The 20,706-nt window shown below is 35.3% G+C and overlaps 4 protein-coding genes across 10 annotated transcripts in view; 1 reads left to right on the forward strand and 3 right to left on the reverse strand.

Annotated features, from left to right (window-relative positions):
• LOC106160773 (prolyl 3-hydroxylase 1) overlaps positions 1-6,030 on the forward strand; it is a 47,330-nt gene extending 41,300 nt beyond the window's left edge. For 3 of the 6 annotated variants that reach the window (XM_087006058.1, XM_087006013.1, XM_087006132.1), the window contains 4 exons: positions 2,413-2,575; positions 2,827-2,941; positions 3,216-3,288; positions 3,530-6,030. In XM_087006058.1, coding sequence (XP_086862184.1) covers positions 2,413-2,575; positions 2,827-2,941; positions 3,216-3,288; positions 3,530-3,742 — 564 coding nt within the window. In that variant the 3' untranslated portion in view covers positions 3,743-6,030. Of the gene's footprint in view, positions 1-1,088; positions 1,161-2,412; positions 2,576-2,826; positions 2,942-3,215; positions 3,289-3,529 lie in introns of those variants that run through there. The other 3 variants (XM_087005957.1, XM_087006096.1, XR_015333134.1) reach the window with 2 other exon arrangements.
• An 81-nt stretch (positions 6,031-6,111) lies between these two features.
• Positions 6,112-11,694, reverse strand: LOC106160774 (transcription initiation factor TFIID subunit 8). Its single transcript, XM_013537489.2, has 6 exons — positions 11,519-11,694; positions 11,000-11,098; positions 10,714-10,776; positions 10,182-10,306; positions 6,763-6,910; positions 6,112-6,494 (listed from the first exon to the last, which is right to left on the reverse strand). The coding sequence occupies exons 1-6, from the start codon at positions 11,658-11,660 to the stop codon at positions 6,187-6,189; spliced, it is 885 nt and encodes a 294-aa protein (XP_013392943.2). The 5' UTR covers positions 11,661-11,694; the 3' UTR covers positions 6,112-6,186.
• Positions 11,695-12,214: 520 nt separating this feature from the next.
• Positions 12,215-14,960, reverse strand: LOC106160765 (uncharacterized). Of its 2 annotated transcripts, none has more exons than XM_087006294.1 (4): positions 14,372-14,960; positions 13,825-14,130; positions 13,466-13,678; positions 12,215-13,223 (listed from the first exon to the last, which is right to left on the reverse strand). In XM_087006294.1, exons 1-4 carry the CDS (start codon positions 14,535-14,537, stop codon positions 12,400-12,402), a joined length of 1,509 nt encoding a protein of 502 aa, XP_086862420.1. In that variant the 5' UTR covers positions 14,538-14,960; the 3' UTR covers positions 12,215-12,399. The 2 variants fall into 2 exon arrangements, with proteins under 2 accessions (XP_086862420.1, XP_013392912.2); XM_013537458.2 differs by having other exon boundaries at positions 14,312-14,960.
• A 1,006-nt stretch (positions 14,961-15,966) lies between these two features.
• LOC106160733 (trans-1,2-dihydrobenzene-1,2-diol dehydrogenase) lies at positions 15,967-20,689 on the reverse strand. The gene is made up of 8 exons (XM_013537400.2): positions 20,526-20,689; positions 20,258-20,351; positions 19,968-20,079; positions 19,630-19,793; positions 19,019-19,268; positions 17,225-17,349; positions 16,808-16,958; positions 15,967-16,551 (listed from the first exon to the last, which is right to left on the reverse strand). The coding sequence occupies exons 2-8, from the start codon at positions 20,345-20,347 to the stop codon at positions 16,445-16,447; spliced, it is 999 nt and encodes a 332-aa protein (XP_013392854.1). The 5' UTR covers positions 20,348-20,351; positions 20,526-20,689; the 3' UTR covers positions 15,967-16,444.
• Positions 20,690-20,706: the final 17 nt, after the last annotated feature.

Genomic DNA, 20,706 nt, shown 5'->3' on the forward strand with positions numbered 1-20,706 from the left:
TTTCTCTTTTAACTCCAAACCTGGCAGAGATAGGTCCATAGTTACTATTGAACTTGAATAGGAAGTCATATACTGGCAATCTAAATGTGACCTTGAAATTGACCTTTGACCTACTTTTCACCATGAATTAAACTTTGCAAATTTTGCTTCCCTTTTATCTCCAAAACTGGCAGAGATAGGTCCATAGTTTCTATTGAACTTGAATATGAAGTCATATACTGGCAATCTAAATGTGACCTTGAAATTGACCTTTGACCTACTTTTCACTATGAACTGAACTTTGCAAATTTCTTTCTCTTTTATCTCCAAACCTGGCAGAGATAGGTCCATAGTTACCATTAAAGTTGAATAGGAAGTCATATACTGGCAATTTACTGTGACCTTGAAATTGACCTTTGACCTACCTTACGATGAACTTAACTTTGATTGTACCATTTTAAGTTATATATATTTTTTGCATATTTTGAAAATTCTTGTTGATTGCATTTTTACAGCTTGTCAAGCATAAGACTGGTGGCTGTGTCCCTTCTTTTGTGTATGTGGGGGTCTATACGAATGCGCTTGCTCCAGCTGGTGGTACAATATTCGGAGGCGGTATCGCCTCTCTGATCCTCTAGTTTCTTTTAGAAAACTTATTTCCCTTTCTTTTAGGATTAGGTGTAATTTTCTACCTAAAGGTGATGGTATTAACATGTTCAGAAAGCATGTGAGAATGTTTTTGTGTATGTGTCTGTTTACATTCTAAAAATTTTGTAATTGGTGATGACTTGTGTTGTGTGTGAAACATTTTTGATACCTGGACTCTGGGAGTGGAGTATCAGTTACCTGGACACCTTACAACTGAGAATTAGCAAAGTATTGACATTTTGAAAAATGAAAAAGATAACATGTAGTATTTTGTGAGGCATAGTGCTGGGTGTCCCAACATCCCAATTTAAACCTAACACTTGTGACAACTTCCTGCAGATCTACAATGCCCTGCTTCTATGTTAAGGTTGTTGGTTCAGTGCTACTAAAGTGATACCTTAGTATGGATTGGTGTATAATTTGGTGTTGTTGAGTGTGGCATGCATTGTGTATTTAACTAGGGGACTGACCGAGCTCTTGAAGCAGATGAGATGAGTAACACTGGAGGAATAACAATAACAGAGGTGACAGAGGTACGAGTTCAGATGCAGTGGCACATGGACATCAATACAGTATTAATATGAACTTAGATAGTTGATGCATGAAAGCATACTGCATGCCAGAAGGAATTCATGTAAAAAATGTATGATCAAGTCTCAGATTAAAGTAGCCAGCACTAGCCAACACGTTCCCAAATCATTTGGCAGTTGTTATAGGAAAATGAAATTTTGTGTAGTCTTTGTCCATTACTCTCACTATCACTTGAATAAAACTTTCTGTAGAACAATAAACAGGATTCTAAAGGATTTACACAGTATAGCATGTTGCTGATTAACTATCTCACATATTATGTCTGCTTTTAAGTAACATATGTTACATTTTGTGGAACATTCAGTAGATGCAGTTTAGGTTTTTGCCACTTGCCTGTTTTATTAATATATATCCCATTTGAATTGGGATAGAAAAATAAGGGCAGTGCTACAAAAATTATGTGTTAAGACACAATAGGAATGCTTCCCAGTGCTTGCAAACACTCTGTAGGTAATTTCAAGAGTAGTTTCAAGAGAAAGTGCATGTTGTAACAAACATGCACGCACACGCACACGCACACACACACTTCAAATAGATGAAAGATAATCTTCTTCTACCTATCCTATCTGCATGAGAGCTTATGTGTGTGCCATTGATTGCTGAGAGTTCTGGCGTGACTACATTTCCTGTCTGCATGCTATTCCACTATGGGTAGTGGCGTACGAAGTGGTTAAGTAAGGATGATACATAGGGTTAGATAGTAAATTTTGAGCCTCCTTTTCTAAACTAAATTTTAGTGAACAAATTATGTTATTTAAAGGAAAGTTTGAATATTTTCTTTAAAGTTCCCCATGTATAAGTTGGTGCACATAAAAAAACTTATCTGCTTGTTATTTGTCTTAATGATGCTTGTTTTCTATAATGATTTCCACTAACCATTTTGTCTCTGTAGGGAAGCAGATATTTTTCCTTTTTTATTTCCAATTATCTGTTTGTTTATTTGTTTATAACTTAATTTATTTGTTTATTTTGAATTGAATTTTATTTAAAAAATTTTGTGAGCATACTATCTAAATAAAAGTATATGACATTTCTGGACAGTTAATTAAATGGTTAACAATATTTACTTAATTTTTTCTCATTTTTAATTTGCCAGTGTCTTATCTATAGTTTAAAAATTGTTTGGCAGTCAACTTTTTTTTTTCAAATTGACATGACAAGGATTACTGTATGTGCCTCACATTTCCTTTTCAGCTTGTCCAGCAGATGAAAGTAGGTGTCAAAGCTGTGAAGCTGTACTTGGATGTGGCAGAGAGAGCTAAAGAGTTCACTGCCAGGTATTTTGGTCTCACACAGCCACTGTACTTTGACTTCACCCACCTGGTGTGCAGGACAGCTCTGGAGGATCACAAGAGTAGTAGGTTTTTATTATCTTAATTTTTTAAAATTTTTTATTCACTTGAATGTCTTACCATACAGATTTTGGCAGTTATGTTAATATAAGGCCCTGTCCGTGATTATTTTAGTATTATCTTGCATAGGGTAGCATCAAATAAAGGACATTTTACAATCTTCAATTTCAGTTTAAGAGTCAAATGATTTTGCCAGCATTTGTAAAGCAAAATCACTTAACATAATGGAATGAAATGTAAAATTTCTAAATTTCAGATCAGAATAGACAGCGGAAAGACCTCAGTCACCCCATCCATGCAGACAACTGTCATATCCAGCAAGATGGAAGCTGTAGGAAGAAACCCCCAGCATATATACAGAGAGATTTTAGGTATTTGTTTAGTCACAAGACAAGATTCTGGGCAAGATGCCTTCTTCACTTGCCAAGATTCAAATCCAAATATACAAAGCATCAAACTGCCTAGTGAAGGTGTTTCCAAGATTGCTCAGTAACTAATAGTTTCATCTGAACCTTTATGTTAGAAATATATGCAATGCATATGAAATGTTTTAAAATAAATATTAAAATAAATACAGTTAACACTATGGTTTATGAATTGAATTATTTTGCTTATTAATGAATAAAGCGTAAGTTTTGTTTTTAGTGCCATATTGTACCTAAATGATGGATTTGAAGGTGGTGATTTCTTCTTTGCCCATGCTAATAGTTCAGTTCAGGTAAGACCATGGTGCTTAATACAATCAACCTGACATTTTAAATGTGAGAGAAGAAACGAGATATTTTCTAATTATTACAAACAGTACTTAGAAAATATTGTATGTCATAATTATTACACACAATAACACATGTACAATAGTGTGCCTTTGGATTTAGATTTTTTTATCAATTGAAGAAATGCATATTTTAATAATAATTTACTACAGGGCAAACATTTTGTGTTTATTTTCATGGTGCCAGGCTTCACTGAAACCCAGAAGAGGGAGACTGGTGGCCTTTAACTCCAGCAGTTACCATGGTGTGCAGCCATTGTACAAAGGTCAGAGATGTGCTGTAGCCATGTGGTACACTCTGGATCAGAACTATGATGAAGTGGCTCACCAAGTGGCAAGGGAGGTCCTAAAGCAGTTGGGTAACAAGCCACATGGACCACCTTTGCATAATGAACTCTAGGTGGTATTCTTATCAAGAGAGCATAATCAACAGAATTTCTGTTAATCTGTTTTCAGTTGGTGTTATTATTATTGTTTACTTTGCTTTTCCAAGTAAATATCTGGTAACTCAATCTCACATTATTGTATTTTGACTATTTTTTGGTCAATGTGGTTATTAATATGGTTTAAGTTATTAATATCTATATATAATTGTGTTGAATTTCTTTTTGTTAAAGACTTGTAAGGGGAATTGGTTTGCACTTGAATTGTATCATAATAACTATGTTCATGTCTCTTTTTTTATACAGTCCACAACCAAAGCATTCATACCAGCATTTCTTTGACAGCACCTCATAACTTTTACTCAAAATGTTGTTTTTTAAAGCTTGTGTTTTATTATTGAAAGCCTGCACTTTGGGTTGAAAAAGAATTGTGGCAAATATTTAAAATCTTTAAACTTCCAAATCAGCATCATAAATTTAGTGTTAATTTAATGTTTCCATTATGTACATATCATTTCTCACATCAGGAATTTGATGTAGTTAAGACAATCAAACAATATGAATTGCTGTTAAGTTAAATAGAAAATCCATTGTGGCCATCTTAGTTTATTGTATATGGTATCTGTGCTCACTCTTAAGCAATGGAATTTTCCCATTATTAATTCATACAAAAATACACCAGTTGCCTTATTATTATTTATCAAAATATATTAAATATAATATGGTCTATTTCTAAACAGAGCAGTCTCATTCTTTATACTGTCCCATTCAAAAGAAGTCTTTTTTAATCATTTACTTAACTTTGTCTCCTTGGCAATGCAAACCATGGTTATCACTAATATTAGACCTTGCAGATAATTCTGGTCAGTTTTTTCCTTTTTAACTTGTTTTATAGAATTGTTTTATCAAATTATCCTGTTATAATATGTACTTAATAGAAGAGAACATTCACAACATTTCAGTAACTTCCAGTTTGATAACGTATCTGACACATGATAGTATAGAAAAAATGTCAGTGACAGCTACTGCAATAACACAAGGCACAGTGATTCATCAAAAAAAAAAATCTAATACTAATATTTATTTACAGAAATGACACAGATTTTAGCATTAATTGCTATGGTATATACAGTTTTTAATTTTATGGCATAATATGATGAAAAGAATGGTGCTAGACCTCATTATTTAGCATTGTCCCAATATCAACTGGTGTTCCTGTGAAGATTATTACCATTGTTATTAAATTTTATGGTAGTTATTTGTTAGTTATTGCCAATGGTTATTTTGTTTATATGCCTCAGACATAATCTAAATGTAAAATTTTTAGAGACGTGCTTGGGAAAGATCTGCAGAAAAGTGAAATATGATTGTCATTTACTGTGCTAAGAAGCATGGGCTATAACAAAACAATTTTCAATCTTTGGCTTATTAGTAGGATTTTGAGCATTGATCAATTGTGTAGATTACAGGTGATCATTCAAAATAGGAATATACAGAAATACACAGAAAGAGCTGTCACTTTACTCAAGCGTTGCCATTGCAGTGTAAAAAATCAATAGTTAATTTAAGTATAGTAACTTAAATTGGAATCTTGCAGAATTTGGTTGTGTTTACAGTGCATCTAATGTATGGAATTATTAGCTTTTTGGGACCAGATGAGAAGACTACATTTAGCTTGTACAGTTAGTCAGTTTAGAAGACGCATCAACCTAACCTTACAGTATTGAACACAAATTTTTCTGGTGCTTCAGTAGTCTAGGTTTAATCTTTATGCAAGTCAGCTGGTCTGTTTACCTAGCTGTTAGTATTAGAATTCCAAAGATCCCCTCCCCCAAGAAATGCCAATATCATTCGGGGGAATATATGGTGCTAGTCATGTAGTGTCTGAGAGGGTAGTTTCTGTTATCTTTATGAACACCAGCATGGCCTTTTTTTTTCATTATTATATCATATGTAATTGTGTATGTGAGAGAGAGGGAAGAATAGATCTACGGTACATTTTTCATAGAAGATTTGTAAAGTGCGTGGTTCAAAGAAAGGTCAGTGGTTTAAAAAAAGATTTTATGGATTATAAATATAAGTAAACATTGTAGCAAATGGATCTAATCCTGTTTTGTTTGTAAATATAAAATTAATTTTTTATACATTATGTACCATTATGTTTACAGAGGTACTTGCTAGAAGCAACGAGGGGACATACATGTGCATGATGATATAGGGAAGTAATTAAAACTGTAACGAGTATAATAACATGGGGTATGCTTACCCAAAGGAGGGAGAAGATAAAATAAAGAGTTATATTCTGCTGGCGTGTCCAGTTCTTCCCTGTTCACCTATTAGATAGTTTTACACTAATGTACATGATGCTTTGAACCAAAAGACCCAATTTTGCAAAGCAATATACTTTATTATAAAAAGGAAAAAAAAAACATGTCCAACATTTTTGTACCCAATGAAAACACTAATAATATTTCCCTTTTTTCAAAGGAAATTTTACAGGTCTTAGAAAAGGGTTGTCTATGGCATCATTGTCTGCTGCATCCTCTTTAGACTGAGACTGATCTAAACTAGTTTGTGATGACGGACCAGAGTCCTGTGTGCCATAACCAGAGTCCTGCGTGTTCCCTTGTCCATCCTCTACTGGACGTTTCCTCCTTCCTGGTGGTTGTTTATGTTGCCCTGCATCTGTCTGATCAACATGGTCCAGCTCTTGGTCCTTTGGTAATAATGCATCTAAGTATGGGTGAGGGGTAGGCTTGCAAGCTATCACTACAATGCAAATTGAACAATCTCAGACCATGTTGCAGTTGAACAGGAACACAAAAAAATGCCCTCCTTTTGGATATAAATCAACTAAATCTTGTTGTGTAGTGTCAATTAATTAAAATGGTAAATACAAAAGGATTTTTCCATTTTGTCTGAATATTATTTATACATGATTCTGAACATAAATGACATAGCATTGAATCCAATGTGCAAAGATTCAAACCTACATTCTTCTACGACTCTTCAGACCTTAAACCAAACCAAGACTTACATGGAAATGCAGATGTGTCGTCCTTAAAGAGAGAATGCGTCTCTCCTGTCTTGGCAATAAATCTTGTTAATGCTCTTTCTACATCTCTCTTTTGTGATGCTGCTTTTTCACGAATAACCTGGTATTCGTTTGGAGGTTGCATGTGGGACTGAAAAACAATTATGTTACAATTATTTTACAAATACAGATTACAATGCATTGCAGATTCCTTGGAAAAAAACAATAAAAATACTGTGCACTGAGGGCATAAATATAAAGTAAGGACCTGTTCCAGAGGCATTATTTCTGCCATAATTCTTCGCAAAGATGAACAAAAAAAAAAAGTTTTCCATAATGCTAAGTTTAGTGTACAGGGAGTCCAAATCAAGCAAGCGCAACCTAAAAATTTAGTAAACTGTCCAGCTGTCTTTGGAAATGTAGGTTATCTAATAGCCATCCAATGACAGCTGGACCACTTTCTGGGGAAAGCCTTGGTGCTCAACATAAACCTTTCTTATACAATCAAAAGACGGTCAGTAAACAAAATAAAATCTCAAGTGGTTCGCAGTCTTAATGCTAAACCATCAATTTTGTGCAACTTAGCCCAAGTTCCCCCATAGTTCTTATCTAAACCATGCACAGGAAGTTTTCAACCTTTAATATTCTGTTTTTCTTTGTACATGACCTGCTCTTATGACTGAAAGATGACCTTATCTTTTGTGACTAAATGAATACATAAGGCCCCTGCTCAAAAACTGTACTTATTATAAGAATATGTGAAATAAAACTACAGGAAATGCATACACCTGTTTACTCAGTGAAGGTCAGGTACAATATTAAATTATCTTTAATATATATATTTACAGCATACCACTGATTTTGGAACTCGGTGGTATATAAGTACTTTAAAGGACAATGTTCATGTAAAAATCCATTTCTCGAATTTTGAAGATACAGCACTCAATCTATACACTAGAGGTATGTTTTAATCGATCCCCGCCATTTAAAAATTATAAAAACAATCTATTAGTAGAAAAAAAAGCGTTTTAGTAAACCTCACCTCAATATGCAAAAATGAAGCAACAGATCTGGGTCACGTGGTACTGTGACGACAATCACGATAAAGGTCTATGAGACTCAACTGAGCTGCATGGTGCATACTGTAGAGACGGAGAAGTTAAGGAAAGTTGTGTTGAACGGAGTTGAGGAATTTTCGTTATGCTTCGGTGTGTTGCCATGGGATTCAGCAAAATTGCAGCTCTCGTTGACAATCTTTCTTTGTCTGTGACGGTCTTCCGTGACTTACTTACTAACTTCGGTGACAATAGTTGCGATGCTCTAGATCATGATCACCTCAGGTGGTTTAGATCATATCAAGAGCTGGTAGTCTTTCAGATTAACTGTCATCAGTTGGCAAACTTACTGATTGCTGATGCATTTCAAATGCATTGTAGTTGACCAAAAGCTCGTTTACAACAAACCTGTTAATTATGCACCTCTGCAATTCCCAAGCCAGGTAATAACAGGTATGAAACTCGTCTTGGTGGGCTTTCATATTTTTCAATATATCTCATTTATTTCATGGGGTTATTTTATTGGTATTTGTAAATGACGTTAAATATCAATACTTAAACAATTAAGTTCAAACACGGTCGCGAACATTAATAAAAGAAATTGCTCTCAGGGTATCTTGAAGCTTCCGTGGAAGAAAACGTGTTGAGGAAAAACAGGAAAAAGAGCGTTATATTAAAGAAAAAATGGGAACTGCTATAATAAAATGGTTCGTTATCCTAATTAGTTTATGCTTTGAGGATTTGTTTCTGAAGATTATTTCATCTGAAATATTAAATAATTTAAAAGATTGATCATTTTATAACTTGAAACGCAAATTCTGCGTCAGTACGCAATTTTTTTTTTTTTTTTTTTTTGCAAATTTGTAAGCTTATAACACCGTGCTATAAAGATCTACTCAAGAAAAAAATTTGCTTGGGTAAAATTGAGTACGGAATGAACTGGAGACACTTGGCTTGTCATTAAGTTTACACGAAAATATGTCAGGTAACTTTATACTGTCTTTGAAAGAGTAAAGATTGAAAGATAATTTTAGACAAACTTTGACGGGGGAAATACCTACAAAGAGTAATGGGCTATTTCGCCAACATCTTGTTGAAAATTTTACACTGCAATTCTATTCAAATAAGCTAAGGAACTAATTGCCAAATTAATACTTTCATCACATAACAGGGGGGTAACCAGACCTGCAAAAATTGTACGCACATATTTAAAAAGATTACAAGCACATACAGCAAAATGTAGACTTACGCAAAACATGAACGACAGCGTAATCACAGCAAATGTACCTCATATAGTAGCTTAATTTCCATTAATAATAAAATCATCATTTAAGTCAAAAATATTCTTGCGATTTAATAACTATTTTAATTTACCCAGAACGGTATATTTATTTTAAAGGCGGTTAACTGAAATATTGTTTTATGATTTGTTTGTGAAAATTGCCCATGTCACCCTGTTAGTTTGGAGATCTAAGCTGGATCAAGTCCGTGTTAAAATTCCTATGAAGTTGTGCAGGAAAAATTCTTCCTTTCTTTCTCTAGCTCCTCGATAAACCTGGTGTTCAGATTTTATCTAGTACCCCCAGGTCTACGGGAGCTGCGCTTTGTAACTAACGCACAGGTAGATTTTTACCTGAGATAACTGGAGTAAAGCTTAGATAGAGAGTGCGTTCGATACAAGCAAGACAAATTGAATGCCATTTAACCCTCTAATTAAGAGGTAAAGGAAGTTCCAGTTAGATGGATGATTAAGATAGGACTTGTCAAGGTAACGGGCATTGTTTACCTCAGTTTAATAAAAGTATGCAAGACGGAGTGTCAGCGGTTTAATAAAATAAATTAAATTTCACAAATAACATGGACCTCATATGCAATAATCAACTCATTCAAATGCAGTGTTTTATACAACTTGGGATAACCATAATGAAATGCTTGTTAAAGAAATGACTAGACGGGAAATGGTTTTACACAGCTTCACGAGGATTTAGACCCCTCGGGTAAGAGATTTGAATGAGTATAAACTTTTATCAGAAGCCAGAGAAGTCATCTTACAGGTAGACAATGCAGCTCAGTTTGACAGCTAAGCACGCTCTGTTCTCCAGTGGCTCGATTGTCGTCATTGGACCACGTGACCACGTGGCTCATTAACTCCCAGGCCGAGCAAATAGGACGTTTTTTAAAGCTAAAAATTTACAAAATGAGCTTTTAATTTGTGTATTTGGATTTAGATATCGTTAGTTGGGCATGTTTTCTGAAGAATATGTTCCGTTCAGGCCATTCTGACGGCATGAAGCAAACCCTTTAAAGTTGTCAAGGACACCAGATGAATATAATGCAATAGTCTTCCAATCCTGTCAGCATACTCACTGGAGTTTTGATGTAAGTGTGAGTATCAGGGAAAGGTGGAAGGTAGTCTGGGATGTGACTCAGGTGGTCCTTTTTACTCCCCACCTGTAGAGATCTAGGGGTGTTACTGGCTGGAGTGTGGCTGGCTGAAAAGTTAGAGGAGGATCGATGGTGCACTTTAAATTTTGTATTCAACATTGAATTTTAGGAAGAGATTGCTTTGAATAAAAAAAGAGCCGCAACTGTGTTTCAACTAGAAACTTTGTTTTTCAAAGTGTCAGGGTATAAGTTACTATCTAAGAAAATATCTTAGATAAACATACTTATGTGTAGCATCATCAGATCACTCAATGGTTTATATAAACAAGTAATGATCACAATAAGGAAACAATGCTATATTTACTCTTTAACATTTCAGTTACATCCATTCAAAGATCATCTAAAATACTGTCAAGTCAATATTGTTAGAATGAAAAAAAGACGACCTTTCTTTCAATTAAACTGCAAAGTGCATAGAAATGCAGGATTATGGCACACAAAGTGCAATACTCACGTGGTAGAAGTACTGTTGCATTCGGTCTTTTGGCATAGGCTTTTATGGACTCAACATTTAAGCCTGGAAATAACAACACTGAGCGTATAAAACTGAAATGAATAAAATTCTAAATGCTGTATATGTTGCTTTTTTTTTCTTTAGTACTTTACAAAAGCAATGTTCAAAAAACAACTCACAGATGTTTATTTAAGAAAGTGGCATACGTAACATGTCAAATATTTTATAGTGGAGCACTTGCATTACTGGATTTTTTCAGTTTCATTTTATATTAAAATCATCTTACCAAGATCCACCATAGACATGACACAGTCTGCCACCATGACATCAGTTCTTCCTGAGAGCTCTGCATATGACCGAGACGTACGTCCTAACTCACTCAACACTGGAAAGAAAGACATGCCCATTGCTATTGGTTAAAATATTGCCATGTTACTGAACTGTGAACACTTGATTTTTGTATTGTCATGTAAAGATAAAATTGGGGAAGAGTCAGAGTCAGGGTGTCCGTCACTTTGATTATCTGTGTCATTGTAAAACATTATTGGGTTCGCACCTGCAGAATGTTCAGTGGTCACTTCACTGCACTTACTACTAATACTGCTACTTAGTCATTTATCTAATCTTGACTCGAGCCAAGGCTCCCACTTGTGCCAAGAACCACTGTACAGAGGCTTCTTGTGCCCTAATCCAACCTACAAGGCTTGTGGTACTGGTAAGTTAGTAGTGGTAGGAATGCTACATTAACTACAAAGCCAAAGGCACGACCCAGTATATAGTATACATAGTAATTATCAAAACTTACGACTCTGTAACATTTCAGTTAATGTCTCAATGGCAATATCTTCTGCCTCGCCATATCCAACTTCGTTGCATATGGCTGCAACCGCTACTTTCAGTGATTTTCTGTAGGGATTTGTGCTGACATTGGAATCGGCTTCCGCCATGTTTTTCGAAATTACCACAACTAGCGACAGGCGGCAGCACTCATTAAGAGGCGCTGAGTCGCATTGCTGACGTGTCGAGATGTCTAAGTTCGAAATCCTCCTAAGAGCGTTAACAGCGTATTGAAATTAATCAGTTATGTCTTTGCCAAAATAAAGAGACAAAAGACCAATTATCGTAAAGCACAATGCACTGACATAATCGGGGAGAAATGAGCGACCATTCCCAAAATTTTAAAAAAAACGCATAAAAAGTGTTATTTTTTGATAGCAAGACTTGAAAGTGAATGTCTGGACTAAAAAAGAAGGTTAATATCCACAATTGCACGAGTTAAGGCCCATCTTAATATAAATGTGAGGTATTTAGGGGTGTTTGATAAAGAAGATAACTTTGAACAGCACAATTAATTTGATTTATTGGTTTTCATTTTGTTTAAAACATTCATATGTTATTTTTGGTGTTTTAATTTTGAAGAAATCTAATGGTCAGTGACAACTATTGACCTTTGAGGAATTATAGTTATTTCTTAATAAAAAGTACTCAAAAACGCTTTGACTTAGACTCTATACCGTTTGTTTATTCCTGGAAAACCACAAAAAAATACAAGCGACTCTTTTATTAATGTACACAATTAGGGATTTGATTTTTTACAGCTCAGCAATAAGTAAAAAATGTCGAATACTGTTCTTATGATTCAAGGATATTCATAAATAAAGACTTAAAAATACAATTTTTTTTTTTTTAGTCTAGCTCGGTTTCAGTGTTAACATCTGTTTCCAGTCTCAGATTGGAACCAAGGCAGACCGCCGAGAAATGTCGCTGGAAAGATCCAAACACCTGAGTATTATTCATGCCCAAATAAAGATTGTCTCTATTAATCAGTGGCATGGGTACGTCTGGCACGCTGATGGCGCTTAAATCAGAGGCGAGAGCGCTGTCCGCTGAGCAAGATGACCAGGGGCGGATACCAGCACTACGGTTGATGTAAGCAGGGACATCCACCTCTGAGAAACATGACCGAAGAGGGATACGTGGCTTTTGTGTTCTCCTGCCTTGCCACACCAGTGAAGACCACCGCCGCCGTGGGAAGAACTTTGACATCCTCACCGGCCAGCAGGAGATCTGAGTGACCAACACCATCTCAAGTATTCTGCAGAAGAATAACAAAGCCGCTTTTGAAACAACGGAGAGTTGGGATGTTGCAGAGGCAACGGTCATTGAAGGAGACGAGACCCTTTCTTCAGACTTCGGTTTACTGTTAGGATATGGCCCATGCCAAATCACTGTATGGTCTGAAGAGGGGGATTGCCTATCCTTGGGTGGTGTCCTTGTTTCCTGTACTCCTGAGATGTGAGCAGCCAGAGAGATTTCCAGGTCGCGACGCCGTGTTTTGGGGCGAGCGATTTTTGCTGGTGCCTCAGGGACAGGAAGCTGTTCAGAGGGTTGATGAACTCCAGGCAGAGCTGGCGGTACGGGAGTGCTAATTAATGCGCCTAGAGATACTTGCGTGGTCACAAAAGGCGCCGGATTTGAATATCTACTGATACTCGAGTAGGGAATGGTTGCTAAAAAGTCAATAAGCATAAGTGAATTTTATGTAACTTTGTTAAGTTATTATCTGAAAAAAAAAATCTTTATTGTGCAGGCCTCAATAAAGAATAAAAAGTGTATGAAATGAACTTAAATGAACTTACAGCCGAACTTATGGCACATTAACAATTTTAAGGCTAATTCAAAACTTATTCAACTTAAAGAGCATATAGGCCCTATTTCAGATATTTCTCCTTATTTCGTTGAGTATACTCACTTAAATTCAGTTTCTTGTGCAATGATCTGACTGACTGCACTAGCAGAATAGCAACAATGGCGCTTGTGATGCTGATATATAGCAGGCACGCAAATAAGGTAGTAGAGAGCTCTATGCTGCAGAGGGACATTACAGAGACCAATATGTCCCAGAGAAGAGGAGCAGCTGACTCTAGCACATCTACTACCATTTTCAGGAACCATGACAGAGAAACTGAAAGCAAGGACGTGAAGGTTAAGAGGGAAAGGTACAAAAAGGCAGCTGAATATTTTTGCAAGCCATCTGTTTCCTTGCCATTAAATTTAATTATTGTGTTATTTTTTGTATAATTATTATGTGAGATTAAACGTCTGACTTACAAAGAAATATTGGAAGTATGGGTGATGTCCGCTCTTGTGGAATCCGATTGTAAGATTTAAGGAAAATCTTTATTATCACAATGGCACTGATCATCGCCATCTCTGTCGAGTAAAGATCCAAAGTAGGCCTAATGAAGTTTACAAGTTTATCAACTCCCAGGTTAAGCATGCGCTGAACACTGGCCACTTTTCTCTCAAACCAACCCTTATGCACCACAAAGTTGTCTGCTGCGTATTCTTTTAAATACACTCCATATGCATATGGCGATGTCATTTTTGTAATGGTATTTACAGATTGGCTCCAGTCTTGATTATAGATATATGAAATTGAAATAAAAACTCATAAGTGGATTTGACAAGACCGAGGAATAAAATTATTGAAGATCTGTTATATTACTGATAAAAAATTTAGAACCAGCAATTAAATTTTAGATAAATAAAATGTCAAAAACCATAGGTATATATTTTTTTGCTGGAGGGAACTCACAGTTAATGGTACAATCGCCGTTAGCAAATATACTAGGAGAGGTAAGTTCTGCTTCCTTACTGTTGTCTCCGCCGACGCGCTTTCTCATCCATTCTTTTTTCGGGACATCGTTTATCTCACCGTAAGAGCTTGTGCATTGCACACCGATGTCCTCTGCCAGATTGCAGACGTGATCCCGATAGGGACTGCAAAATGAAAAAATAATAAGAAGAAACAAGTCGATCATTATAATTAAAGATTTCGCCGATTATAAGGCATTTGTTATTCTTTCAGTTGTCTTCGTCGAGTCTCCCTTAAACAACTACACCATATCGTATCCTTACCCGTTGTCAATTAAGTTCTGTATCGTCACGATAAATAAACATATCAATTTAAGATCCATTTTCAAACTGTTAGGCATGACACGATTCTTTATCTTTGGCCACAGCCATGATTTTTCATCATTGCTATGATACAGATAGGCCTACCAAGTTACATATAAATGTACGTCACAAGAAAAGGCACGTCACTTTACGTCCTAAACGTATTGTCATATATGACGCTGTCGAAGGACCATAAAATATCAACTTACATTAGGTCTGAAAATTAATTTAAATAGGACCATTTTTTCAACTTTCGCTAAAAGAATGTGAAGAGATTAACACGATGGGGAATGCTCCCCCCCCCCCCCCCCCCCCTGTACGTTAATAACCATAATTTAAAAAAACACTCCCACCCTTTCTTATTTACGTCATAAGTAATACGTCGCTTTACGTCATGACGTTGCAAGTGGAGGAAAATAGTCTATGCTTGAAAAACGTGATAGAACTTGGCAAAATTGGGATATCAGCATGTCTTTTTTTTTTTTTTTTTTTTTTTTGAAATAATAGGAAAATTAACGCTTAAAATTCACGCTTACTGGCCGATCACTTTATTAGAAAGTAAGCGAGGACAATTTTACTATAATATGGAGGGACAGGAATGGAAATTACCTTTTTTTTCGGTTATTGGTAGGGGGTGAGAAGGAAGCTAAGAGGTGGCACATGCCCTCCCCCTGGACACGCAACTGGTGATTTTTGCTTAGTCGACGAGGAATTTTGCCCCTTTATTACAGTGAATTGCGTTTTGTTATTTACTTGAAATTCCCAATTTACACCGTTTAAACATCTTATGGACCATTTACAATGAATTTTGTCGACCTTACTCATACACATTCATTTCTGCTAGCTTGGAACACCTGCTCAAGAGAGAGAGATAATTGCTTTATGTGAACCCATTTACAAAGAATAAGAACACCACGGGGACTCTAGCAGAATTCATCAGAATTAAAGACTATCACACCGCCTCCTGACATTGATTGGAGTGCAGAAAAGCTGGTGATTATATGAATTCATTGGAAACAAGAGGAGCTGTTTTAAAGTAGTCTATTAATCTGATTGCATTCAGCAGGAGTCACTGTGGAGTCAATGCAAATTAGCTAGGTTGACAAATTTCATTGTGGACGGTCTATTACTGGTAAGAAAATGAATATTCACAATCTGCTGCATGGAGTTCTCTGTCCCCAAATTTATCTGTTGCTGGTATGGTTTTCAGAAAACAATAAAAGATCATGTATCTCCAGTTGTGAAAAAAATCTGCAGCCGGTAAAAAAAAAAATTAATACTGTGAACAACAACATGTTTTCCCTCTTTATTTACTACTTTTTATATATATTCCATCTACAAAACAGATCTTCAACTTCATATCCTATGAGTGGCATAAAACAGCTGGCAATCTTAGTTCAAATATCATTATATGTGCAAAAACAGTAGTTATATAAAACAAAAATGAGCATAACTAATTTAAATATAACCAGTAATTACATAAAGTCACTCTACCTCACATAAACACTATAATAAAATATAGAACAAATAAATACCAGTACATGCTGCTTGTAATTGTACAAATAAAATGTGCATTAAAGCACATTATCAAAAGAAAATATTATGGAATATAAAAGCAGTATTCTAATACAATTTTAATATTCTTATTTCATAAAATAGAACATGTTGCAGTCAATGAAATATCAATGTTTTGTGCCATGTGTAAAGAATGAAGTGGTGCTTGAGTACATATTCAACCATATTCCGTCGATGAGATACCAGTACATATGTACTATTGTTCAACATCAAAGACCACACTAAGCTGTCTCAGGCATTCGTCAGTTATGGCCAAAATGTCCAAAGAATCCTGGTGACTCATTAGAGAACTTTCCAGCTTACCTTAATAAATAAAAAAAATATATTACATTGTATTGGCATATTCATATTATCTATAGAAAGATATCCAAGTAAACTGAACTTCCCATATTTTAATTTGTCATTTTCTTCATGTAATGCCAAAGTATAATATATGCATACATAAGATGTCACTATTGCATCTAGGTTAGATTAAGTACTGGTAGTTATTCCCCAACAGTGATCATATCCACCATCAAGTGTCCTCAAATATAAAAAAAATATTGATATAGATGCTTACCACTGATGAGGCATTCCCTAACTGCCTGTGCCTGGTAGCAGAGACCCTCACTGTGAGTCAACTTAATTGGGTAATGACATTTTGGTAATGGGAAGTCATATGACTTGTCTGGAGTGATAAGCCTGGTGGGACACCAGAAAGTTTCAGGAAGCTAATAGAAAAATCGATTATTATTTATCTTTATTGTTATATCAGGTAAAAAACATCCTTATGTACCAGCACATAAATATATAAACAATAAGAATTCAATCAATTTCAAGTTTTAAAAAATTTATATTTAATGGACCACAAAGACTTTTGGTAAAATTATACCATTTAGTATTTGAATGTTAGTGTTCTCCCAACAGGTTTATTAGTAAATGAAACCATTATATGTGAATATTGCACAAGGGCACATTCCAAATTTTACATTTTTACCTCTAATCTTCCCTTTTTCCCATAAATGGCAGCTTTGTTGGGCAAGTTCACATTGCTGCTCACCACAAGATGAGCCATAGCACCACTAGAGTAGAGTAAAGCAATGCTCATGGTCTTGTCAACACCTGCAATAATATGTAAAATATGTAGTTAACCCCATAGCGCCTGACAGCATCTGACCTAGAAAGTGCCCTTGGTCCTGAGCCCTCTACACGGACGCACTCAATTTTACAGGCGGCCTCATTTAAGCAATAATAATGTATACACTTGTCTAGAAAACACCTAAGAACTGTACATTTTTAGAAAGCCAACAATGCAAGCTTTAAAGTCATATCAGTTCTATTCATATTTGTTAACTTAGGTAGAAATAGCAGGAGTTTAAATATGAGACTTGCTTTTCTCGAAGAGAAGTAAAAAACAAAACTTTAATTTCAGCATACACATTCTTTTTCACTTTACCAAACAATTTGTTGAAATTTTCTCAGAAACATTTGAAATATATTTTAAATAATGTCAGAAAATTTCAGAAAGATATCTAATTTAGTTTTTGAGTTATTATAAATTTCCTGGGATGCGTGCTGTACCTAAAAACCTTCATCATGTCAGTTAGTTGCACAATATACTGGCAGGCTAGCTGACTGGAAGACTTCCACCTAATTACGTTTATGATTACAAATAGATTGTAAATTGAGTGCCTTTTTCAATAGTTCTTCTATAGTTTTTTAATCAACTGAACCAGGTTACTCATAAAATTTTGTTTTGCACTCAAATCATACATGTATACAAGAATACAAACAATATCATGAGCAAATATTACACTTTCGTGAATAAAAATTGCATCATAAAAATACAAGCAAACGTGGAATTTGTACTAATACACAAGCAGGAAAAGATGTTGATACAGCGCACTAGTAAACATATTACATCTGTATTTATACTCAAGCAGGAAAAGCCATATGTAGATGCAGCACACAAGTAAACATATGTCATTTGTACTTATACATAAGCAGGAAAAGACATGTTGATGCAGTACAACGTAACATATGACATTTGTATTTATGCACAAGCAGGAAAAGACGTTGATACAGCACACAAGGCAACATTTAGCCTGACTTGCCACGGAACGTTTACAGTCATTTTATCAGCAATATAGCCCTTCCAATTACTATTGTCGTCTGCGTGGTTACTGCCGTTGGTGTCATCAGCGTTTTTCATAAATCAAGCCCCACGTCCGAATCTGCTCTCTGACAACTCATACTAGCCAAAGGTACATAATCTTTGAAGTTATCGGAGTATCAAAATCTATCAAGGACACTTCCCCGAAGTCTGAATTTTCTAACAAGACTAGAACATTTCTCAAACCATAATTTCTGCGGAATTCTCGTCGCCATTTTGACTTCTTAGCGCCTCAACAATGGTTGAAATAAATCGCTTTTTCATTATCTAATTCTTGCTACACGTCTTTCAAAAGCCGGTAGTAAACAAAAAACTAACATTGAGTTATTCTTGTGATAGAAGCTTGAATTGTTACAAACGACAGAGGACAGTACAAGCATGTAAACACAGATACCGCGTATGTGCGGTTCCCGGCACTGAGGACTTTTTAAAACGAACCGCATATGTGCGGTTCCCGGCGCTATGGGGTTAAAATACAAGCGCATAGGAAGCTAATATTAAGTATTTCAGAAAAAATTTAAAAATCTTAACCATGCAATTGTTCAGGAAAAAAATGTTCATAGAAGGAGATGTTGGTGAAATCTTCAGAATGTAAGTCAATCGATAAAATTTACATACCATTTGGGTATAAATGACCCGAGGCAACTATTTTGCTTGGCTTCCCACCTAATACCATACAAGCCAGTTGGATGGGATAAATACCAATATCAAGTAAGGTGCTGCCCCCTTGTGACTTTTGTGTGATTCTGTCTAATTCAGAAAGATCCATGCCAAAAGATGCCTCTACCAAGTGAACCTCTCCAATTGACCCATTCCTTAGTTCTTTCCTTATTTGCTCATATGTAGGGAAGAAACGGCTCCATAAAGCCTAAAATCAAAATGTGAAGTTTGGTATCAACTGTGATTTACGCATGATGCATTCTTTTTGTTGTAACCATCTGGTTCTGAGAATGTAAAAAAAAAACAGGGTTTAGATAAAGTATTTCAGCTCAAGATTTTAACACAAAATCAGTTTCATTTTGATATTAGAAAAATGAATATTACAAAAACAGCAAATTAAGTAGCTTATGTCACATGCTTAATGCATTACCTCATATTCTTGTACACTGATAGTCTATGTAATTAATGTGCACCAACTCAACATTCAGGTCATCTGATTTTTGAAAAATTATATATACAACCTAGATAAATATGTACTAAACCAACACTTCAATATCATATACATGTACCTCCATAAAGAACAACTTCTTCTCACTTGCAACAGCTATGATTTCTTGTGCCTGCTTCAAATTCATGGTAAGAGGTTTTTCACATAATACTGGTTTGTTATGATGAAGGAATAACTTGCACAGGGAATGATGCTCCTTGTGAATTGCACCCACATAAATAATATCTGTTGAAGTAAATTTAACAAGTATGATTTAATCATAATTTAATCATAATTTTTTGGAAAATAATATCCATTTTCTGTTTATATGTTCATTAATTATAAAATAATCATGACTATGCCATAATCAATTTTAGGAGAAAAAATAATAAATTAAACCCCTTGTTATTATTAACCTACCAACATTTGGATCTTTGGCTAGTTCCTCATATGACCCATAAGCCTTAGGAATACTGTATGACTCTGCGAACTTTTTTGCTCTTCCCACATCACGAGCAGCTACAGCTGTTATCTAAAACGCGTAATACAACTACATGCACATGTATGTCTGTTCTTTTTGCATTTTTTTTTTTCATAAAAAGAAATTGTTGAAGTGCAAGTATCAGAGACAGCTTTACTAGTACAGTTTGACTTTGATAAAATAACATGCTTATAAGTTATATGTATTTAAAAACATGTTCCCTGTGTACCTTGTGTTCCTGGGAAGACAAAATAGTCAGTGAACTAGCAAATTCATGGCTGATGCTCCCACAACTACATATGCCCCACCTAGTAGCCATTTCCCTGCAAATAAACAAAAAGACCAACCATTCACACGGAATGTGAATAAGGTGAGATTTCTCATTCCTGATCTCTGCAGTGTCCAATCTGAAAATTCTTTTAGTAAGTAAAAGATGAAACTGAAAGTGATCTGATCACTAAGATACGGTGCTATTGAAGAGAAATAACGTGCGTTACCTTGCGATGTTTAGACTTGATTCGTGGTCAAATTAACGTGTTACTTAAAAAATAAGTAAATCTGTTTAAGTCCTAAACTAGTTCCCTTCTTTTATAAGTGTTTGAACTAGGAAAATCCTGTTTCTTAAGAAAAGGGACCGGCTGCATGGTGACCTTGACCTGGTTACGTTAAAATAATCTG

Source organism: Lingula anatina, chromosome 1 (assembly GCF_051362555.1).
Source record: "Lingula anatina isolate TDL-2025a chromosome 1, LinAna3.0, whole genome shotgun sequence".
In the NCBI taxonomy this organism is placed as follows: Eukaryota; Metazoa; Brachiopoda; class Lingulata; order Lingulida; family Lingulidae; genus Lingula; species Lingula anatina.

What these genes read in the sequence shown, in the direction of transcription:
- LOC106160774 (XM_013537489.2), bottom strand. Translation starts at nt 11,660, where the DNA reads ATGGCGGAAGCCGATTCCAATGTCAGCACAAATCCCTACAGAAAATCA. An exon ending in ACACTTACATCAAAACTCCA is followed by an intron (nt 6,911 to 10,181) that starts GTGAGTATGCTG and finishes ATTGTTTTTCAG; the next exon opens with TCCCACATGCAACCTCCAAA. An exon ending in CGACACATCTGCATTTCCAT is followed by an intron (nt 6,495 to 6,762) that starts GTAAGTCTTGGT and finishes TTTGCATTGTAG; the next exon opens with TGATAGCTTGCAAGCCTACC.
- LOC106160765 (XM_013537458.2), bottom strand. Translation starts at nt 14,537, where the DNA reads ATGATCGACTTGTTTCTTCTTATTATTTTTTCATTTTGCAGTCCCTAT. An exon ending in CGGCGATTGTACCATTAACT is followed by an intron (nt 14,131 to 14,311) that starts GTGAGTTCCCTC and finishes TCTATAATCAAG; the next exon opens with ACTGGAGCCAATCTGTAAAT. An exon ending in CATACTTCCAATATTTCTTT is followed by an intron (nt 13,679 to 13,824) that starts GTAAGTCAGACG and finishes CCTTGCTTTCAG; the next exon opens with TTTCTCTGTCATGGTTCCTG.
- LOC106160733 (XM_013537400.2), bottom strand. Translation starts at nt 20,347, where the DNA reads ATGGCTACTAGGTGGGGCATATGTAGTTGTGGGAGCATCAGCCATGAA. An exon ending in AGCCAAAGATCCAAATGTTG is followed by an intron (nt 19,794 to 19,967) that starts GTAGGTTAATAA and finishes TTACTTCAACAG; the next exon opens with ATATTATTTATGTGGGTGCA. An exon ending in TAGGGAATGCCTCATCAGTG is followed by an intron (nt 16,552 to 16,807) that starts GTAAGCATCTAT and finishes TTATTTATTAAG; the next exon opens with GTAAGCTGGAAAGTTCTCTA.